The sequence below is a fragment of the Petromyzon marinus genome, chromosome 9, assembly GCF_048934315.1.
Source record: "Petromyzon marinus isolate PM22_M1 ecotype Great Lakes invasive population chromosome 9, UKy_Petmar_22M1.pri1.0, whole genome shotgun sequence".
Classification (NCBI taxonomy): domain Eukaryota; kingdom Metazoa; phylum Chordata; class Hyperoartia; order Petromyzontiformes; family Petromyzontidae; genus Petromyzon; species Petromyzon marinus.
The window spans coordinates 8,468,618-8,487,124 of record NC_133675.1 but is presented as its reverse complement, the minus strand read 5'-3'; the positions used below and the strand labels follow the sequence as shown (position 1 = coordinate 8,487,124).

Below are 18,507 nucleotides of genomic sequence, written 5' to 3'. Positions count from 1 at the left end.
CCATCGCACATTAACATCCACACACATTCCCGACAGCTGAAGTGAGCTTTGAATTCTGACCGGTGACTAAATGAACACCGTTGTTGGCTCTTGCCTGTAGCGCCCATAATTAATCAATTTAAGACATACATTTTCATGAAATAAAACAGCAAGATATTAAAATGTTTCGTACAAATATGTTGCAGTAACAAGCTCGGCCGGTTCTGAGGTGGACCGTGTACCACCAACATGTCCCGATAGATTTTTACCCAAGTTCACTCTCGTGCGTGAATCACTGATCGTGGCCCTCCACAAAACAGCAGTATTGCCATTCACTCCTACTTCCCATCTGAAAAGAGCTGGAGCAAAGCCTGGTACGGTGTGTGAATATTTGGAGTTTCTACCCCTCTTTAAGAACGAAACAGGAGGAGGATTTCTCCACAAATCTGGCTGTTGCCTGATGATACTAGTTGTAATTACTGGTGAAAGGTCGTACTCAAATTGCATGTTCTATTTGTGACAAACCTTACTTATTGACTCAGGTGGTGGCGGGTTTAACGACATTTATATTTACACGATCTTAATCCAGAAAAAAAATATCTTATTAATCCTAGTTTCGTTTACACTGCATATGTTTTCAGTCGGCGAGATTTGCCAGGAAACAAGCGATGCAGCGATGAATTATTAAATATCTGTGAAGCTTTTGAGTGCTCATTCATGTGTAGGTTTTATTTTTCACTTTCTATTCCGGCCTTCCAGTTGCTGCCACACCACGTAGGTAAAAAATAAATAAAACAACTATACCGAATAGAACCAAAGAGTATGGGACATAGGGCTTCTTGTTCTTGCGAATTAGCGTGCCATCATTGTCGTTCGTTGTTGTTACAACCTCGCTCGTGTGGCACGTTGTGCGCACGATTCCTGGACGCCGGTTGGCTGCCAAATTCGCCCAATCACCGAGCTCCTTTTCAAACGCATTCACGGAACTCGTCGACGCACAACACGGGGCAATTGTTGCGCAATTTACGGCTCGTCAACTCGAAGGCGAAATTTGTCGCCATCCTGCGCCTCGTTATTTAAACGCGCCGCAATGACGCTCGCGCGCACACACAACGAATAAGAAGCGTATTGAAGGGCGAATGTCGTCACGACCGCTGCCGCATTCGACTACTCGACGACGACGTGCACCACCCCCCCCCACCCCGCCCTCGGTGAGCGGGCGGCGCGCGGCCGCCTTGGGTGGCGTCTCCCTCGGTAGGGGCTTCCAGGCGAGCCGGGGGGGTGCGGGGTAGGGTCTTCGGCCTCTGAGAAGCATACGCGAGGTGGGATGTTTATTTTTACGCAAGGGGCAACTCGTAACCGTAACGCATAAACGTTTCGAAACCTTGTGGGTGTGCGTTTATGTTGTGTTTGCAGCTTTGTCTGACGCGAGTTTGGTGTTGTTTAACCTGGAGATAACTAAATAGATCGGGATACAACAGTAGTCACATTTGCAAACAGTGACACGGGTCATCAAATTCAATTAATATTTTAAAAGCCTCTAAATATATGCACACCATACAGCAGTGCCACTGTAACGACGGGCATAACCGTTCTTAAAGTGTTCATATTCTTAGTTTATAACGAAGCTTCACGGCCCAGGACACAGCCAAAGTACTGTAATAAGAGCTGCATGATTATTCTTTTTGGATTGCCTCGTTAATGTTATTTGGGTCTTTCGGTAAAGTCGCGTAGATAGGTTCAAGTAAAATATTCATTTTTAAAAAAACTACGACGTTTCGATCGCAACACAAGCGGTCGTCTTCAGGAAGACGATTGAAACGTAGTTTTTTTTGTTCTTTTCTTTGAACCTATCCACGCGACTTTACCGAAAGACCCAAAGAATATTAATTATTGCAGTGACGAAAGCTTTAAGTCAACATTTGCCTCGTTAAGTTACAGCATTGACAGTGTGTCAGCATGTCATACTTAAAAGAGATGCACTGCTGCTCATGTTAAAACTAGCAGTCTTGAGGCGTTCGTGGAAATTCCACGAGAACCAGTCGTAAATCATATAAACCAGCGTTGAGCTAAATTTTTACTGGTAGGAACGAAGTTGTAAACTGAGTGTACCAGCCTGCAATAGATTAATGTGTCCGTCCGTCCCCTTTCAATACTTAACGAAGTGAAATCTCGTGCTGTTGGGTGGAAAATCAGCAATAGACAGCGCAGAGACTTGATATGTCTTATTGCACCCAACATTTGGAAGTCACATTATCTCATTTGCGAACTTCGCTTTTGGGGATGTGGCAAATTCACACACAGCCCACAGCCGAATACCATTTGCGAGGCGAAGTTCGAAGGCACCGTGACGTTACTTTGCCAATGTTCCTACCAGCCCACCCTGCAGGGACCTGTTATTGACATTCTCTAATGCAACGGTTACTGCACTTAGCTGGGAACACAGCGAACTTTTTGTTGGGACTGGTTTGGATTTGTATTTAAAAAAAAAACACAATTTATTGTTTGTCCTGTTTGCAATACATTTTGGCAGATTTCGTGTGAATAATGTTTGTTTACTGGACATCTGTGAAAAAAAAAGAGCTATATAGCTCATCATATTCCGATTCTGTGTTTACGCTTAAATCTTGACTTAAAACTTTACCGAAAGACCCAAAGAATCCTGTATGTTTACGCTTGTTTGCGCATTCCCTGCGGCAATGTGCTGTATCCGCCACTGCTCCTGCTCGTCCTGTGAAATCGCTGCTTAGCTCAATGAGCCTTATATCAGGTGAAATCAAATCTTGAGTCTGACCTGAGTTTTATACCCAAGCACCGTTAAACACGAGTGGCGAGTGACATCTGAACAGGTCCGTCGCAAATCCACATTGACCAGCGTGGTGAAGTGGAGTGATCACCAATGACCATCAAAGCGTGGGGAAGGGGTTCATCCAACACTGGATTGACTAATGGCAACATTAATTTTACGTGTGTGTATATTGGATTAATTTAAATGGTATGCTTTCTGCTGGCCAATCAATGGACAACCGCTGTTTAAATCTCAACACTAGCGGTGATAGCTAATTCATACCCTTTATTTATAGCCAGGAGCTTGAATCTATTCATATTCAAATTATAGATGACTGGCAGTTTAAGCTGTGGTATGGAATTTAGATCAATGGAAAATCATTGGTTGTGTGTCAGTAAAACATTGCTGGAACTGTGAAACACTTTTTACAACAGCACAAAGTTTATTTCGTATTTGTAATTAATAATGTGGTGTGCCCCTTGTCAGTTTTGGTAATGTTTGAGTTGCAGAGACGTGAGAATGCTGATTTGGAAAGTGTCTCATTCTCTGAAACGCGGCAGAGAGAAATCCGGTCTCACACCTAGCAAAGACAAAGTCGTGGTGCACTGTGTGGATCAAAGCCAAAGTGGGCGTGCAAACATCCGAGTGAGGCAACGGATTCCCATTCGTGTGGACTTGAAATTCATGGTTCCTCCTGATGATCGCGAAGAGCTCCCGTCGCAAGTTTTTATCGCAGATATCATGACGAAAGAGCTCGGCTCATCAGGCAACACCTGCGAGGTGCAGGAGGTAAAAGACGAAGAAAAAAAATCACAGTCGAGTACAGGATGCTCCATTTATAGATACAGCACAAGAACCATAAAAATAAGTGGGAAAATATCTAGAAAGCATTTATATTTCAAAGCCTCTACATGTCCATCACCTATAACAATCCACTCTTTACATGTATTTAACTTTCTGCATTGCTTTCCCAACATTCAGTCACCTGTGGAGAGGAAGTAATAGGGTCATGAAAAATCAGGGCACCTTACATAGCCGCACCCCACACACTCACACTTATTTGAATTCGAAGTTGTCCATGATAGTCATTACTGATGTAAATGTCTTTTTCTCTTTGAAGTGTGATGGTGAGGACAGCAGCGATGACATGTTTGGGGAATATGACAGTATTGCAGGAGACATCTCATTCATGGATGCACTTGAAAAACAGCACAACCAAGACAATTGTTCACAGACGTTCAGTCTTACTCAGAAAGACCCAGAACCACAAAACTGTCTTCCCAAGAAACTTGTGCAACACTCTCCTTTGTCTAGTGGGAGTGCATTGGGCTGCGACAATATTGGTCAAATGAAAACACACGATGTGGAACAATTTCTGCCAAATGACTGGAAAGAGAAGACTATCAAGAGGACTGAATTTAATGACAGCGTGGGTTCTGTACACTTCGTACAAAATGTACAGTCTGAGCTGCATAACGGTTTTAACACAAAAAATGTAGAAAACGACATTAAGAGCTTGCCCAGAGGCAGTTCTCAAAATACAAAACTTCCAAAGCTTGATGAAACCATTCACACATTAACGTCTAATTCTAAAGCTGATGCAAAAACACGTTTTTGTAATTCAGAGGATGAAAAAAAATTGGCTGATATCTTAAAGGATGATTTAGAATGTACGATTACTACCAGAAAACCATTAAAACGCACGTGTACTTCTGCACATTCGGAAGAGGAAGCAAATGAAACCAATGCTGCCTTTAGTGAAACGGCTAACCGTATCGCTTGCGGAAGAGCTGACAGTTCTTCAAAAAATGTGCTTGGACTGGAAAATATAAAAGTAGCCACGGATGTAGCCAATAAGGGCATGAGCATAAGAGATCGCATCAAAAATACGCTCGTGGGAAACGCGAGGGCAGCCACTCCTGTGGTGTCGCGCACCAGGCACCTGCAGGAATCTGCACTGTCGCACGAGAGGCAGATAGCCATGGAGACTTGTGCCAATGACAGCCAGTTTGAGATTGGTCCTTTCTATGGTCTTCCCACAAAGGTGCACAGCCTTCTGCAACAACAGCGTGGCATTAAAGAGCTGTACGGTAATATGTGCTTTTTTCCCACTAACATACACCAAATTGTCTCGATTTTATAATGCCAGCATATTTTTGTTCTAGTGGGAGAAATGGTAATTTAATAGTACGTGGTGGAATTTTGATGGATGTATTTTACCAAATCAGATGGTGTAATTTGTTTTTTTATAACAGCATATCACTGATTTTTTTATTCGTACTGTTAAAGTTTACACATTATCACCAGTGTAGTGATGTTAACTGTCAAGTCTAATCCAATTTCTCATACATTAGGTAATGGTTGAAACATTTTTGAGGTCTTGCACACTGAAATTAATCATTTTAATCAGCGTTTTTGTTCTCGTAATCTGTAACACCCGTTTGAAAAGTATAATTGGCACATTCACTTTTTTCAGATTCTCTGGTGTGTTTAATAAAAAATATATATTTATGTTTACATATTATCCACAGCCTGGCAGCACGACTGCTTGTCCTTGAACTCCGTGAGACAAGGAAAGAATCTTATTTACTCTTTACCAACAAGTGGCGGCAAGACGCTTGTAGCAGAGATCCTTATGCTGAGGGAGCTACTGTGCAAGAGAAGAGACGCTCTGCTCATTCTTCCCTACGTTGCCATTGTCCAGGAAAAGGTAACGAGCTTTTTGTACACGCGCATTTCCATACCGCCACAGCAGTATAAATGTGGTCATATGCATTGTTCATATAATCGTTAAATATCTTTCGTGTACATTGTTACGTTAAGCAAGAGATTATTGTTTTCTTTAAATATATGCATTAGTTACAGCTCTGTTAATCCCACGCTGTACCATTCATGGGGGTTATTTGGACCGTACTACACCATGCTAGTCACTGCAAGTAGTTGAAGGATGGGCCCAGAAGCGATGCAGACATCACTCGCAGCTGATGTTAGCCATGGCTGGGGAATGAACTCGGGTAACATAGTTCATAGTGAAGTGTACTACTCAATGTGATTTTGCTCCTCCTTGAGTGATTAGTAGATGAACAATTATAATCAAGTGGGCATTAATATAAAACATTAATTGGTGACACTGTGTTTGCATTACTGTAAGGTCCTCCAAGATAAGTCAACTGAGGCAGCCGGGAATTTTGAGGTCTCGTTTAATATTTCCGTCTTCATTTATACCTTGGTTTAGGAACAGATACTTGGTTGTAGAGTACAATCTCGTTTTCATCAATGATTCCCACAAGTCACACAATTGTGATATGTTGCTGCTGCTCTAACAGGTGCGGAGCCTGTCCGTGTTTGGTGTGGAGCTTGAAATATTCATAGAGGAATACGCAGGAAGCAAGGGGCGCATGCCACCGCGAAAAAAACGAAAGAAGAATTCTCTCTATATCGCCACCATTGAAAAAGCCCACAGTCTGGTCAACTCCCTTCTAGAGGAGGGGCGTATGCAGGAGATTGGGCTGATCGTTGTGGATGAGGTATGCAGCATTCATTATTTAATCACAGCCAATATTGGTATCCTGTAAACGTCATACCAAATGCTATGTATTAATGTTCGTATAAACATACATCTTATTTGCTCATGTTCATCATCGTCATAGTCAGCCATCATAAATCCACTTTGGATGAGGGCATCCCCAAGCCACCGCCATCTTCCTCAGTCCCACGATGCAACAGTCCACCCAGCAGCTGCACATGAGCTATAACGTAAGTGCATTGCAATTTGCAGTCTCATTACGTACTAATGGTTTGTTGTGTGGTATTTAGCTGCACATGTTGGGTGAAGGTGGTAGCCGTGGGGCCACCCTGGAGCAGACGCTGGCCAAAGTTCAGTATACATCAAGTACGTTTGTTCTCATCCTGCAGTTATCATACATTATTGCTGCTTGTTTCCAGGCATCGTTTTTGTGCTTAAGTTTCACCTGTGATGCAGTGTCTTGTTGCATTTGCTTGATTTAATTGCAGAAACAACTCAGATCATTGGCATGAGTGCCACTCTGAGCAACATAAATGACTTGCAAAAATTCCTGAATGCGGAGCTGTACACAAACGATTTTCGGCCGGTAAGAATCACACTATTTAAAATTTAATTTTCATTAAAATGTTGCACAATTTATGTGTGAAAGGTACACATTTTCCACCTCTTACAAAGTCTAAACGGTTGCAATGATCCTGACAGGTCGAGCTAAGAGAGTACATAAAGCTTGGAGACTCTATCTACGGGGTAAACAACAAGGCTTTGTGTCCAGAAGAACAATTCGATTTTATCCGGCTGCTCAGCTACAAGGTAAGGGCACAGACATTAATGAAAGTAAAATATGCACGTAAGCTTTTTAACAGCTTTTAAGTTTAAATAACCTGTGAAATATATATCTGGAGAGATGACTAGAGAAAGGAGATATTGCTTATTAATTTTGTTATTTATATTCTCCACAATGACATTGATTATATTGTGAAATACATAGTTATGTCCATTGACATTTCATGATGGGCTACATGTAATGGTTGTGCAACCTTGTTCAAGAATGAATCACTTTGCAATTCGTCTAGGTCCCTGTGGGGTGGGCCATCACGGTAGCCGGGTTGTTTGCCGAGCGTTGGCATTCCCTGATTCTCACTGGCCAATTGTCACCACGCCACACTCCATATGTGGCCCAAGGCGCCGCAGGTTGCATACCCCTGTGCTACGTCGTGGCCAAGAGACTTAAGGTTGAGGGCCCACAGACCCAAGTGTACAGGGATGAATGTAAGCAGAGCAGCATTTTAGGGTAGTGATCTCACACATGGCTGTGCGCTGCGACAACAGTACTCAAGCGGAATGCTGAAGATGGACCCAGACCACATCGTGGCTCTGGTGACGGAAGTCATCCCTGCTCACTCCTGTCTTGTCTTCTGCCCCACGAAGAAGAACTGTGAGAATGTGGCAGAGATGATCTGCAAGTACCTGGCAAAGTATGTACCTCTGTATTGCACTCTCACACCTTTCAGAGTATACCTCTTGAACATGCACACTTGAGTTTTGAGAGATTGCTTGAATACAATCTATATTTTCAATACCTAATGCAAAAATGCATCATGTTTAAACTGAAAATTTTTGAAGGCTGTTGTGCATTTATTATTATTTTTTTACACATCCATCTGTACAAAATTGTTTTGGTTATTATCCTCAAGGGAAAGTTTAATTTACGGGGCAGTCCTTGGGTTACGAACCTTATTCATTCCTGTGACCCGTTCGTAAGTCTAACGATTCATAAGAACGGAACACAATAATGCGCTGTATTTAAATGCCCATCAGGTCAGTGTTGCGAAATGTGTTAGAGTTCAACAATAAGGAAAACATTGTTAAACTCATAATGAATAAGAAATACTGTACATTTGTATGTGATCCTGTAAAAAGTACTGTATTGTAAATAAAACAAAAAAGAAAGTAACATGAATAGAAAAAAACACGTTTTTATTTTCATATACCTTGAGTCCTAGGTTGTAGTCGGACGGGGGGGGCAGTGAGTCACCACAATTGAACCTTATGGCGGGACCCCGGGGTCCCGAATAAACGGAAGTAAAGATCGTAATTTATTTTTGGCAACTGCCCCACCGCACATCAACGCAGCAACCCACCAGAAATCAATCCTCTCGTTCTTCACCAAGCACCCATTGTTGCCAAAATTGCCATAGTCATAAATAAAACTTTGAAATTTTGCTGAGCGCATCGCGTAGAGCTCGTCGAGAGGAATAGATTGCCGTATCGGTCGCCTTCAACAGACATAAAATGACGTCGCAAACGCAGTTTATGCGAGAGCTGGGGGCTTATGGGACCCCGGGGTCCCGCCATAAGGTTCATTTGCGTGCACACACACACTGCACGTGCGTACGTGCGTACATACAGACAAACACACGGGGGCACAAAGACACACGACAACGATCCCCCGTGTAGCCTTAATAGGCTGTTGGAGTAAGTGCTGTTCGCGAACACAGCGTATGAAGGCCAGCACACGAGGGGGTGAGTGGCCAGAGCCACGCTCGGCTAGTGCCATTAGCGAGCACCTTTGAAGTTCGGAACGGCACACGAGGGGGTGGCTGGCCAACAACTACGCCCGGCCGCCTTTGTCTCCCTCGTGACAATGTTTACACACCACCAGGTACTCATTTGAGGCTAAGGCGATCGAGGGGAGGCCCAGGTCCCATTCAGATAATCGTCACTGGTGTTGGTCATGAGTGGGAATTAAACTTTGACAGGCAGGTTGGTGGCACGGCGCGCTAACCTGTTGCACTACTGTTTCCCTCACACACGTGCACACAAAGACAAAAATCCCCCATATAGCCTTAACAGAGACTGTACAGGCAAGTGCTGTTAGGGAGTAGCACTTATACTCTTTGGTTCTATTCGGTAAAGTCACGTAGGTAAAAAAATAAAAACAAAAATCGCGACGTTTCGGCCACAACACAAGCGGCCTTTCATCAGGTGAAGGGACCAGACTGTCTCGAAGACTGCGCTGGAGTGAAACAGAGCCAAGCTCAGACCACGACCTTTAAGCTGTGTGAGAGGGATTAGGGTGCCTTGACAAAGGAATTAGCATAAAAAATAGCATTTGATTGGCGGACTTAGTATGATGAAAGGTGCAGCTCAGTGATCGGCACCGGCAGTGCACCCGCCTGTGCTGCGAAAGTTTGGGGTACCATTACTTGAAAAAATATACTGTACCAATGAAAATTAGTTTAATGTTTGGTTCGATTTAGAACATCTGTCCAATGGTTGCTTAATTTGAAACCATCTTCTCGGTTGAAATTGTGTCTGTGTTTGTCGATCTGAATTGCCTCGTGAACAAATCTCTGAGATTTGTTTTCTTCAACCGAGAAGATGGTTTCAAATTAAGCAACCATTGGAAAGATGTTCTAAATTGAACCAAACATTAAACAAATTTTCATTGGTACAGTATATTTTTTCAAGTAATGGTACCCCAAACTTTCGCAGCACAGGCGGCTGCATTGCCGTCGCCGATCACTGAGCTGCACCTTTCATCATACTAAGTCTGCCAATCAAATGCTATTTTTTTATGCTAATTCCTTTGTCAAGGCACCCTAATCCCTCTCACACAGCTTAAAGGTCGTGGTCTGAGCTTGGCTCTGTTTCACTCCAGCGCAGTCTTCGAGACAGTCTGGTCCCTCCACCTGATGAAAGGCCGCTTGTGTTGTGGCCGTTGTGATTTTTGTAGTTTCATTTTTTTACCTACGTGACTTTACCGAATAGAACCGAAGAGTATGGATCCTTGCAGTCACGAAAGCTTCAAATCTAGAATTTTAGTACTTATGTAGACCGGTATTGGCACATGAGGGGGTGGGTGGCCAAAACTACGTCCGACACCGCCTTTGTCTCCCCAGCGGTGATGTTGACACACCAAGTGCCGGTTGTTGGCTGTGAGCGAGAATCGAACTTGGGTCGCCTCTTTCGTATCGCAGCGCGCTAACCGCTGCACTCCCGCTCCCCACACTCGCACTATCACACGCACGCAAACGCTCACTCCCACGCCAGACCGACTCGTGACATCTCGGGGGGGGGGGGGGATCACTCTTCTGAACAAAATAGTTTTGCGGTTCAGTTTGCAACTGCGAGTTCACGTTTTAAGTCGATGTAAAAAAATGATTTCATGGAAACGGGTTCGCGAGTACGGGCAGTGGAGGACTGCCTGCAGCATTGTTCAGTGTCTTCGAGCTGCGTTGACATGGAACAATTACCAACACCAGTCAATATTGCATCTTTCAGAGTGTTAAGTTCTTGTCACAAATACCTTAACTCTAGATTATTTGACGTTGTGCTAATGCTCCAAATAGTGCCACTATGCACTATTAAATGTGTACTGTGTGCAATGCCAATATAATAATCGCTCAGAATGCACCTAATTTTGTCATCTCAAGCTAAGGAGAACTGAAACTAGAAAATGCTTGGATGGGTGAACACCACGCAAATACAGGTTGGCATATGGCTTTATGGGGCTACGTTGTGGGCAGTGCAGAAAAATACAATTGAGCTGTACTGCTGTGCTTCCTCATCTATGCCTCCTATCAATCGAACAAGCGTGAAGTGTGGTCAAATCATCTTTTAGACACACACTGGTGTGGGCAGGCCCCCATCCAGCAGTAGATTGACAAACGGACTTCACAGGCACTGACAGCAGTTATCGATGACACCGTCTGGAGAGGAGAAACTGCTTGCAGGTGGCAACATCGGCCGAACCGTCCTTTTTCGGCGCGTTCCCACATTCCGCAGGACGTTCCTGCAGCACCGCGAGGAGGAGAAGCGCGCGCTGCTGGCCGAGCTGCAGGCCGACGGGGAGCTGTGTCCCGTGCTGCGGCGCACCGTACCCTACGGCCTGGCCTACCACCACAGCGGCCTCCCGGGCGAGGAGCGCCGCCTCATCGAGGAGGCCTACTCGGCCGGCACGCTCTGCCTGCTCACGTGCACCTCCACGCTGGCGGCTGGCGTCAATCTACCGGCACGCAGGTGGCCACCTCAGTCGGTGCATTGTATTAGCCGCATCTCCGATTTAGCACGGTTGGCTACGTACGGCGCGAAAGAAGTTCAACATATATACATAACCGCTGTGAAGTTAGCCGTCAATCATTGGCACACCAAAGATGTTTAAAATGTGTAAATAAAAGATGTGCGCCTCCAATCTAGATACTCATTCGCCATGCAGATGCCATTGGCATAGCGCAATAAAAAGTATGCAGTCACCTTGCACAAAGTCTAGCTCTCTGATTATTTTTAAGGTTGGACCGCGTGTTTGGCATGATGTTCTCGAAGAAGCTGTCAACACGTAGGGTGACATGTCGGACGTCATGCCAAACAACAAGCGGTACAGCCAAAAAGCACATCGGAGTGCTATGCGGCACAACTATGCTCGAATGTTTTTCTTGTTCATTGATAATTTGTGGATTGTCTCCTCTGCCTCCTGCCCCAATGCACACACCCATCTTCAGGGTGATCCTCCGGTCCCCTTACATTGGCAATTCCTTCCTAAGCCGAAGCCAGTACAAGCAGATGGTTGGCCGTGCCGGGCGGGCAGGGATAGACTCGTCCGGAGAGAGCATCACCATCGTCAACAGCAGGGATAAGGCCAAGGTGGAACGGTTGTGCTGCTGTCATGCTTACAATTTTATAATTTGCTGAAGGACATCCCATTTAAAATTTGAGCGTCATGTTAAAATGACCACACCGACCTACCTACCTTGTTCTTGTATAGCAGAAGTGTGCTCTTTGTAACCGATTTTTATGGTTTTTTTTTATTTTTAGGCAGTGACACTTGTGGGTGGACCATTTGAAGTTTGCCAGAGTAGCCTGACATATGAGGATGGAAAAGGAGTTCAAAGCCTACTTCTGTCACTCATTGGCTTGAAGGTCAGTTCTGAAATGCTTATAAGGTTAATTACACGCGTAGTGAACTGCACTGACATTTTCATGGAAATGTTACACAGCAACCATCAGTTGGAATTTAAATCGTTAGGAAACATCTGTTTAATAATACTTGGCACCTGTGTGTGTTTTTGGAGCCAATGTTTAACGTTTACAAACTGTTGGGGCAACAAATTAATGAATTTGACATGATACATTTTATATTAAACGGTTTGTGGTAGTTAAATATTTAGACTTTAAACAAATCATGCTTGTTTGTGTGAAGTCACAGGTCTGATTTATGTTGGTAATTCGCATGGTACAATGCGCACGTCCCTTAGAAATTTGCTGTTGACACTTGTAGCACCTTCCATTGCATTCGTGAAATGTACACTAGGAGTATCAAAGTTGGGTTTACCATATAGCGTAAGGACATTGGTTTAGTAAAAATAAATGGTGCATATATGTATAGAAATGTAATGCTTCGACCCCTTGAGATTTGATACATTGTCACGTTTTGGAGCAGTAATTCAAGAATATATATTTTTTAACCATGTGGTGAGTAATGCCAATAGAGGCTGCAGGGTTCACATAAACCAATAATAGAGCACAAATAAATATATAATGTATTCTTACATGCATGATTAAATGTGTATAATGAGCGCAATGATTAATTTTAATTGATGAATCTGAACCACTACTCGCATAATAATTTGCGTTACTTGTTGACGATCTTACAATGTCTCGGCAACGAATATTCATTCACAAACTGGAATTACAACCCTCATTTACTTTTCTGATAACAGATCACAACGGACATCGATGCTATCTATCGGTTTTTGGAGACCACCCTGTTTGGGGTCCAGCAGCAGGAGGGCGGGATGAAGGAACTCGGGGAGCTGGGCCGGCACTGCCTGCAGCAGCTGCTGCAGTTGGGCCTGGTAAGGCTCTGCAGCAGGTCCGAGGGGGCCGCTGCACCCTCTGAGCAAATGCTGGAGATCACCAAGCTTGGTCAAGCCACATACAAGGGTAATTTTCTTCTCAGCTTCTAGGCCAGACATGGGCAAAGTACGGGCCGTATACAGCCCGTTCAGCTTTTTAATCTGGCCCGCTGAACCTGTCCAAATATTATTATTAAATTAAATTTTACCTTTCTCCTGTAATGCCCCCATTTCCCCATTAGATGGCGCACTTTGACCAGGAGTTACGACATGTTTTTGTATTGTTCATGTTCGTGGAATTTAAATTTAAAGCTTTCGTGACTGCAGTAATTCATATTCTTAGTTTTTTCGGTAAAGTCACGTTGAAGGGAAACAACAAAATAATTAAATATATATGCATATTTATTTTATTATTTCGTGGAATTTGTTAAATTGCCTTGCAAATAAATGCTTTGCTACCTGTTAAAGGCCAAATCCTTTCATGTAATGATTTTTACATGTCATTTATATTAGTTCACACAAACACTCCATCCATCTGTCCCTGGCCCAGCCCCTCTGTCAAATTTTAGAACCCATTGTGGCCCGCTAGTCAAAAGAATTGCCCACCCCTGTTCTAGGCCAATGTTCCCATTATTGACTAGGGTGGGGCTGCTTGGATTTTTTTCTCTCTCCACATGCTTATCTGTGACTTTCTTATAGTCACAGGCACTACCCTCATATCTTGTTTCACCACATCCTTCCATCTAACCCTCAGTCTATTCCATCTCACCCTCAGTCTATTCCTTCTGCCCTGCATTTGCATTGCAACAATACTTGTGATTCACAGTGAATAGGAGTACACCTCTTGTGAACAAATATGAATGCAACGATAATACAAATAAATGTATTACCATCGGTCATTGTTTATCCACTGCTGGATGAATGCTTCCCGATGATCCAGTATCCCTCACGGTACCTCACAGACCCTCGCATAACTGATCTCATCACTCCATCTCCACAGTCGCCATGCTCTTGAACGAGTTGAATAAATATACACCCCCCAAAAACAAGTGTCTAGTTTGCTTGTAGATATGTACATAGGCCATATGCCCTGGGCTGTCCCAAAACAAATTTGAAATCTAAATTTTTGAGACAATAACACTTTAAATTGGGGATTAAGTGTGTCGTCATGATTTTTATTGAGCACCTGGCCACTGATAAAGCTTCACACTTGTTTTATATATATTTTATTATTTTGTTGTTTCTCTTCAACGTGACTTTACCGAAAAAACTAAGAATATACTTCACACTTGTGTTCCACAGCCTCAGCATGTCACTACAAGGTAGATGTTTTTTGCTCAGATAAATCTCACTTTTAAGGCAAGCCTGACATTTAATTTAAAAGTTATGTTGAAGTAGGCTTCATGCATAAGCACACATGCATGCAAGCAGTGTTTTAATGTCACGTTTGTTTCGCAGGATCCGTTGATTTGGCTTTTTGTACCGTGCTGTACCGAGATCTAAAAACGGGCGTTGAAGGCTTGGTGCTGAATAACTACCTGCACCTCATCTACCTGGCGACACCGTACGACATGGTCTCTCAGTGCAGACCAGACTGGAATACGTACATGAGACAGGTGTGGACACATTGCATCACGATATGAACATCATGTATGTAACTATATATATATAACTATTTTATTTAATAGTTGATTTATAGATAGCCCACTGATTTATAATGACTGTCGTTCTTCTCAACAGGTGATTGATTGTTGTGAAAGTGATAGCTTCCTTTAAGATTTTATAAGGGTATTGAGATTGGTGGGCAACATGTAGAAGCTTTAAAATTCGCTAATTTATCACTATTATTTGAAATGGATTATTCTTCATTTGAAAATGTTACATTCACTGTATTGAAGGATATCCTTAATGAATGTTAATTTGTTACAAACATTGCACAAGACATGTTTTACTCATTGTTTTTTTCGGTAAAGTCACGTATGTAGAAATACAATAAAATTATATTAAAACAAAAAACAATCACGGCGTTTCGATCACAACGCAAGCGATCTTCATCAGGTGTCAAGAACAAATCACGGAGGTAAATACAACAAAAAGATGAGAGACGAGAATTCAACAAACCTGAAAAAACATTATGTGAAGCACATCCAGTCAGGCCAACAACACAGTTAGACACTTCCTGGCAGTCACGAAAGCTTTAATACTTTATTAAGACATGTTTTGTTTTGTAGTTTAATCAGCTGGATGTGACGGAACAGAAAGTGGCCACTTTCATTGGCGTTCCGGAGGGCTTCATAGCCAGGAAAATGGCTGGACAAGGCACAAGACAGGTACCAACTTTGTTGAGCCAAAGATGTAAATGTTTTAGATTTTCTTATTGTCTGTACCTACTTTACAATGTCAATGATGTAATATCTGCCAAAAAGCTATTGTACAGTGCCGCATATTGTTTAAAGTAGAGCATGAACATGTTCGATAACCTGTTTTAAAAGTATAAGAAAAGCATACAATTTAAAATCATGTCATGATTTTGAAAGTAATATGGAACATGGTATTGTTTGTTCTGCATTTGGGTATTACAGAAAACAGTGGACGAGCGAGTAGTGAACAGATTTTACCTGGCTTTGGTCCTCTACGCTTTATTTAAACAAACATCAGTGTGGGAAGCTGCCTCCAAGTTTGGCCAAAATCGTGGCTTCATTCAAAACCTGGTGGGGTCTGCAGCAGCCTTTGCCTCCTGCATCATGCATTTTTGCCAGGTAATGTCCGATTCACTGGACACAGTAGCATCTTAGAGCCCATTTATATTAATCGTGTTCATCTGGTTATGATTGTGAACTGACCTTCTGAAGTCTTTGTCTTTACCCTGAAGGAACTAGACGAATTCTGGGCATACCAACTACTGTTTGCTGATCTCACACAAAAACTCTCTTACTGTGTCAAGTCAGAATTGATTCCACTCATGGAGGTGGCTGGTGTGAAGGAGGTAAGGACATGCTGCCACCACATCAATTATACAGCAACATGTTCATACAGTGACAATATTCTGATTTTGAAATGTTATTTTTCTTGAAGGCCAGAGCCCGGCAACTGTATAAAGCTGGCTTTAAGTCCCTGGCAATGCTGGCCAATGCTGACCCCAAGGATCTGGTGCAACAGATTGAGTTCCTGCCACACAGGCAGGCCAAGCAGATTGTTTTCTCTGCCAAGGTAACCATGCCATTGCTCTTTTTTCTCTAAACGCTTTCCATCTCTGGTTGAAAGCATTCTTGTATTGGCGTGGTCCATCTGGAGAGGCACATCATAACTCTTATGAAGATGATCCAATAAAGATGTTTTAAAAATCATATAATTATGTTGTTCTTAAACAACTTAACCTGGAGAAAATCAGTACAAATTATCAACGGGTTGCCCAAAGCTTGGAGAAAAAACGGGTTAACAATTATTCTTGTAGGTCAAGTTACGCGACTTAGTGCACCATAATCTTGTGATGTTTCACGTCATGCACTGTGACATCAGCTAGTTCAGCTTGGAATGTTTTCACCAATACTTTCAAGGACAATGCGTGTTGGACAGTGTTACAGAATCCATGCATATGCATACATAACATTGACGTAAATTGAAAATTTTCTATTTCATAATTGGTTGTCAGTGAGAAAATTTCATGTCATGTTTATTCTTCACGATGCTGTACGATGGAAGGTATGGCCAGCGTCAATATCCTGGATTCAGGAACTCGAACCCATTCAGACAGTATACCTCTGTACTTTTAACAGAAGGGTGCCTTCTACTGGATTATTAAATCTACTTATTTTACCTTACCCGAGTAGTCAAATCGATTGTATGAATGTAAGTTTTATGGAACATTAAGCAGAAACCTAGTCCAAAAACATTGAAGGCAATATACAAGGCAATCATTAATGTTAAGACATGCCTGCATCCACCGATACAATCGATATCCAGGCTCAGGCCTGACAAGACTGGGCACATTCCAGGTGGTTTGGTCATAGGCATTGCTGAAGTATCTGCATAATCCCTCAAGGTTGACGGTGCACAGTAATGTTCACCGCGTTATCAACGAGCTCAATGTTTACCCCAAGCAATGTTAAATGAGAAATAGCTAAATTCACCCAAGGGTGTAGTTGATGTGTTGTGAAAGAGCTTAATAGCTCATCGGATTCCTCCAGTATAAATATTTATTCTAAGCCTCATCTGTTTGTGTTTTGTTTTTTTCCCAGCTCTTGCTGACAGAGAAGGCTGAGGCGTTGAGGGAAGAAGCTGAAGAACTGCTGGCCCTTCCTGATTTTCCTCTTCTACTCTCGTGACATTTTTTTTACTGTGGCAGTTTTTTTAAATACTGAATTTTAAGTGTATATAATAAATGAAAATTTCCTGTAAATTTGTGAATATTTTTCAATCCTGGGTTTAGTGGGGAGATGCTCATCCAGCAGTGGATTGCTAAAGGGCTGTTAATGTATACATGCATCTGTTTATACTGTATATATTTTTGCATGAGAAAATAGTGTAGTGATTAGTTTACTGTGGTATGAACCCGGCGACCAGGTTGATTCCCGGCCATGGCTAACATCAGTGGTCAGTGGCATCTGAACCAGTCCTGGATCCCCCACCTTCACCGACCAGCGTGACTAAGTTTGGTCAAACAACCTCCGTGACCTTAAGGGGTGGGGAGGTGTTAAGCATTGGATTGGCAAAGGGTTGTAATTTATTACTTATATTAGAGGTTCTGCTTACTCTACGATGCACTGTACATTTACACAAATGAGCATGTTACAAACAGTACTCCATTAAAATACAATATATACTGTTGCAGTAAATTCTGATCAAGCAGTTTATAACTACAACTGGATTGTTCTCAAATGTTTCACATGTCATGTGTGACTAATAAAACTTGCTACCATCTGCAGCCTTTGACCAAGGCGCTGAACAAGGAATTAGCTATTTGTACAGAAGTGATGCGTGAAATAAACGATGATAAAAGTGACGAGTGATTAATGATGAGCGAGTGTAATGAATGGGTCGGGAAGTTGGGAAGAGGAATGATGGCGTTAATGATGGGGATGGGGAGTTTCTGTAAGCAAGGGAAAATAAGTGAGTTCAGAGAAGAACGAAATATGGACAGTGAAGTGGATTGTCGGGACAGTTTGTTCCAGTGTCAGAGGGCGAGAAGCAAGAGAACGGACTCGTGATTGGGCAGGAGAAGGGGGACCAGACGGCTGGGATTGTGAACACAGAGGGGGTGAGTGGAGAACGAAAGGAACCGAGATACGTTGAGGCCAGACCATGGAGAGATTTGTAAACTCGGACGAGGAATTTGAAAAGGCAACAATCCTCAAATTTTA

At 42.8% G+C, this 18,507-nt stretch overlaps 1 protein-coding gene across 3 annotated transcripts; it reads left to right on the top strand.

Moving 5' to 3' along the window:
• The first annotated feature begins 894 nt into the window (after positions 1 to 894).
• LOC116940589 (helicase POLQ-like) lies at positions 895 to 18,149 on the top strand. 3 transcript variants are annotated; one of them, XM_032950594.2, is made up of 19 exons: positions 895 to 1,190; positions 3,254 to 3,556; positions 3,888 to 4,857; positions 5,299 to 5,477; positions 6,094 to 6,294; positions 6,584 to 6,659; positions 6,782 to 6,879; positions 6,996 to 7,103; positions 7,623 to 7,768; positions 11,082 to 11,315; positions 11,795 to 11,936; positions 12,108 to 12,212; positions 13,013 to 13,235; positions 14,606 to 14,763; positions 15,379 to 15,477; positions 15,730 to 15,906; positions 16,020 to 16,133; positions 16,223 to 16,357; positions 17,386 to 18,149. In XM_032950594.2, exons 2-19 carry the CDS (start codon positions 3,287 to 3,289, stop codon positions 17,470 to 17,472), a joined length of 3,522 nt encoding a protein of 1,173 aa, XP_032806485.2. In that variant the 5' UTR covers positions 895 to 1,190; positions 3,254 to 3,286; the 3' UTR covers positions 17,473 to 18,149. The 3 variants fall into 3 exon arrangements, with proteins under 3 accessions (XP_032806485.2, XP_032806483.2, XP_032806484.2); XM_032950592.2 differs by having other exon boundaries at positions 896 to 1,301; XM_032950593.2 differs by having other exon boundaries at positions 896 to 3,556.
• The last annotated feature ends 358 nt before the right edge of the window (positions 18,150 to 18,507 follow it).

Coding starts and splice junctions, on each gene's coding strand:
- LOC116940589 (XM_032950594.2), top strand. CDS start 3,287: ATGCTGATTTGGAAAGTGTCTCATTCTCTGAAACGCGGCAGAGAGAAA. Junction 11,937..12,107: donor ACAGCAGGGATAAGGCCAAG/GTGGAACGGTTG, acceptor TTTTATTTTTAG/GCAGTGACACTTGTGGGTGG. Junction 13,236..14,605: donor TGGTCAAGCCACATACAAGG/GTAATTTTCTTC, acceptor TTTGTTTCGCAG/GATCCGTTGATTTGGCTTTT.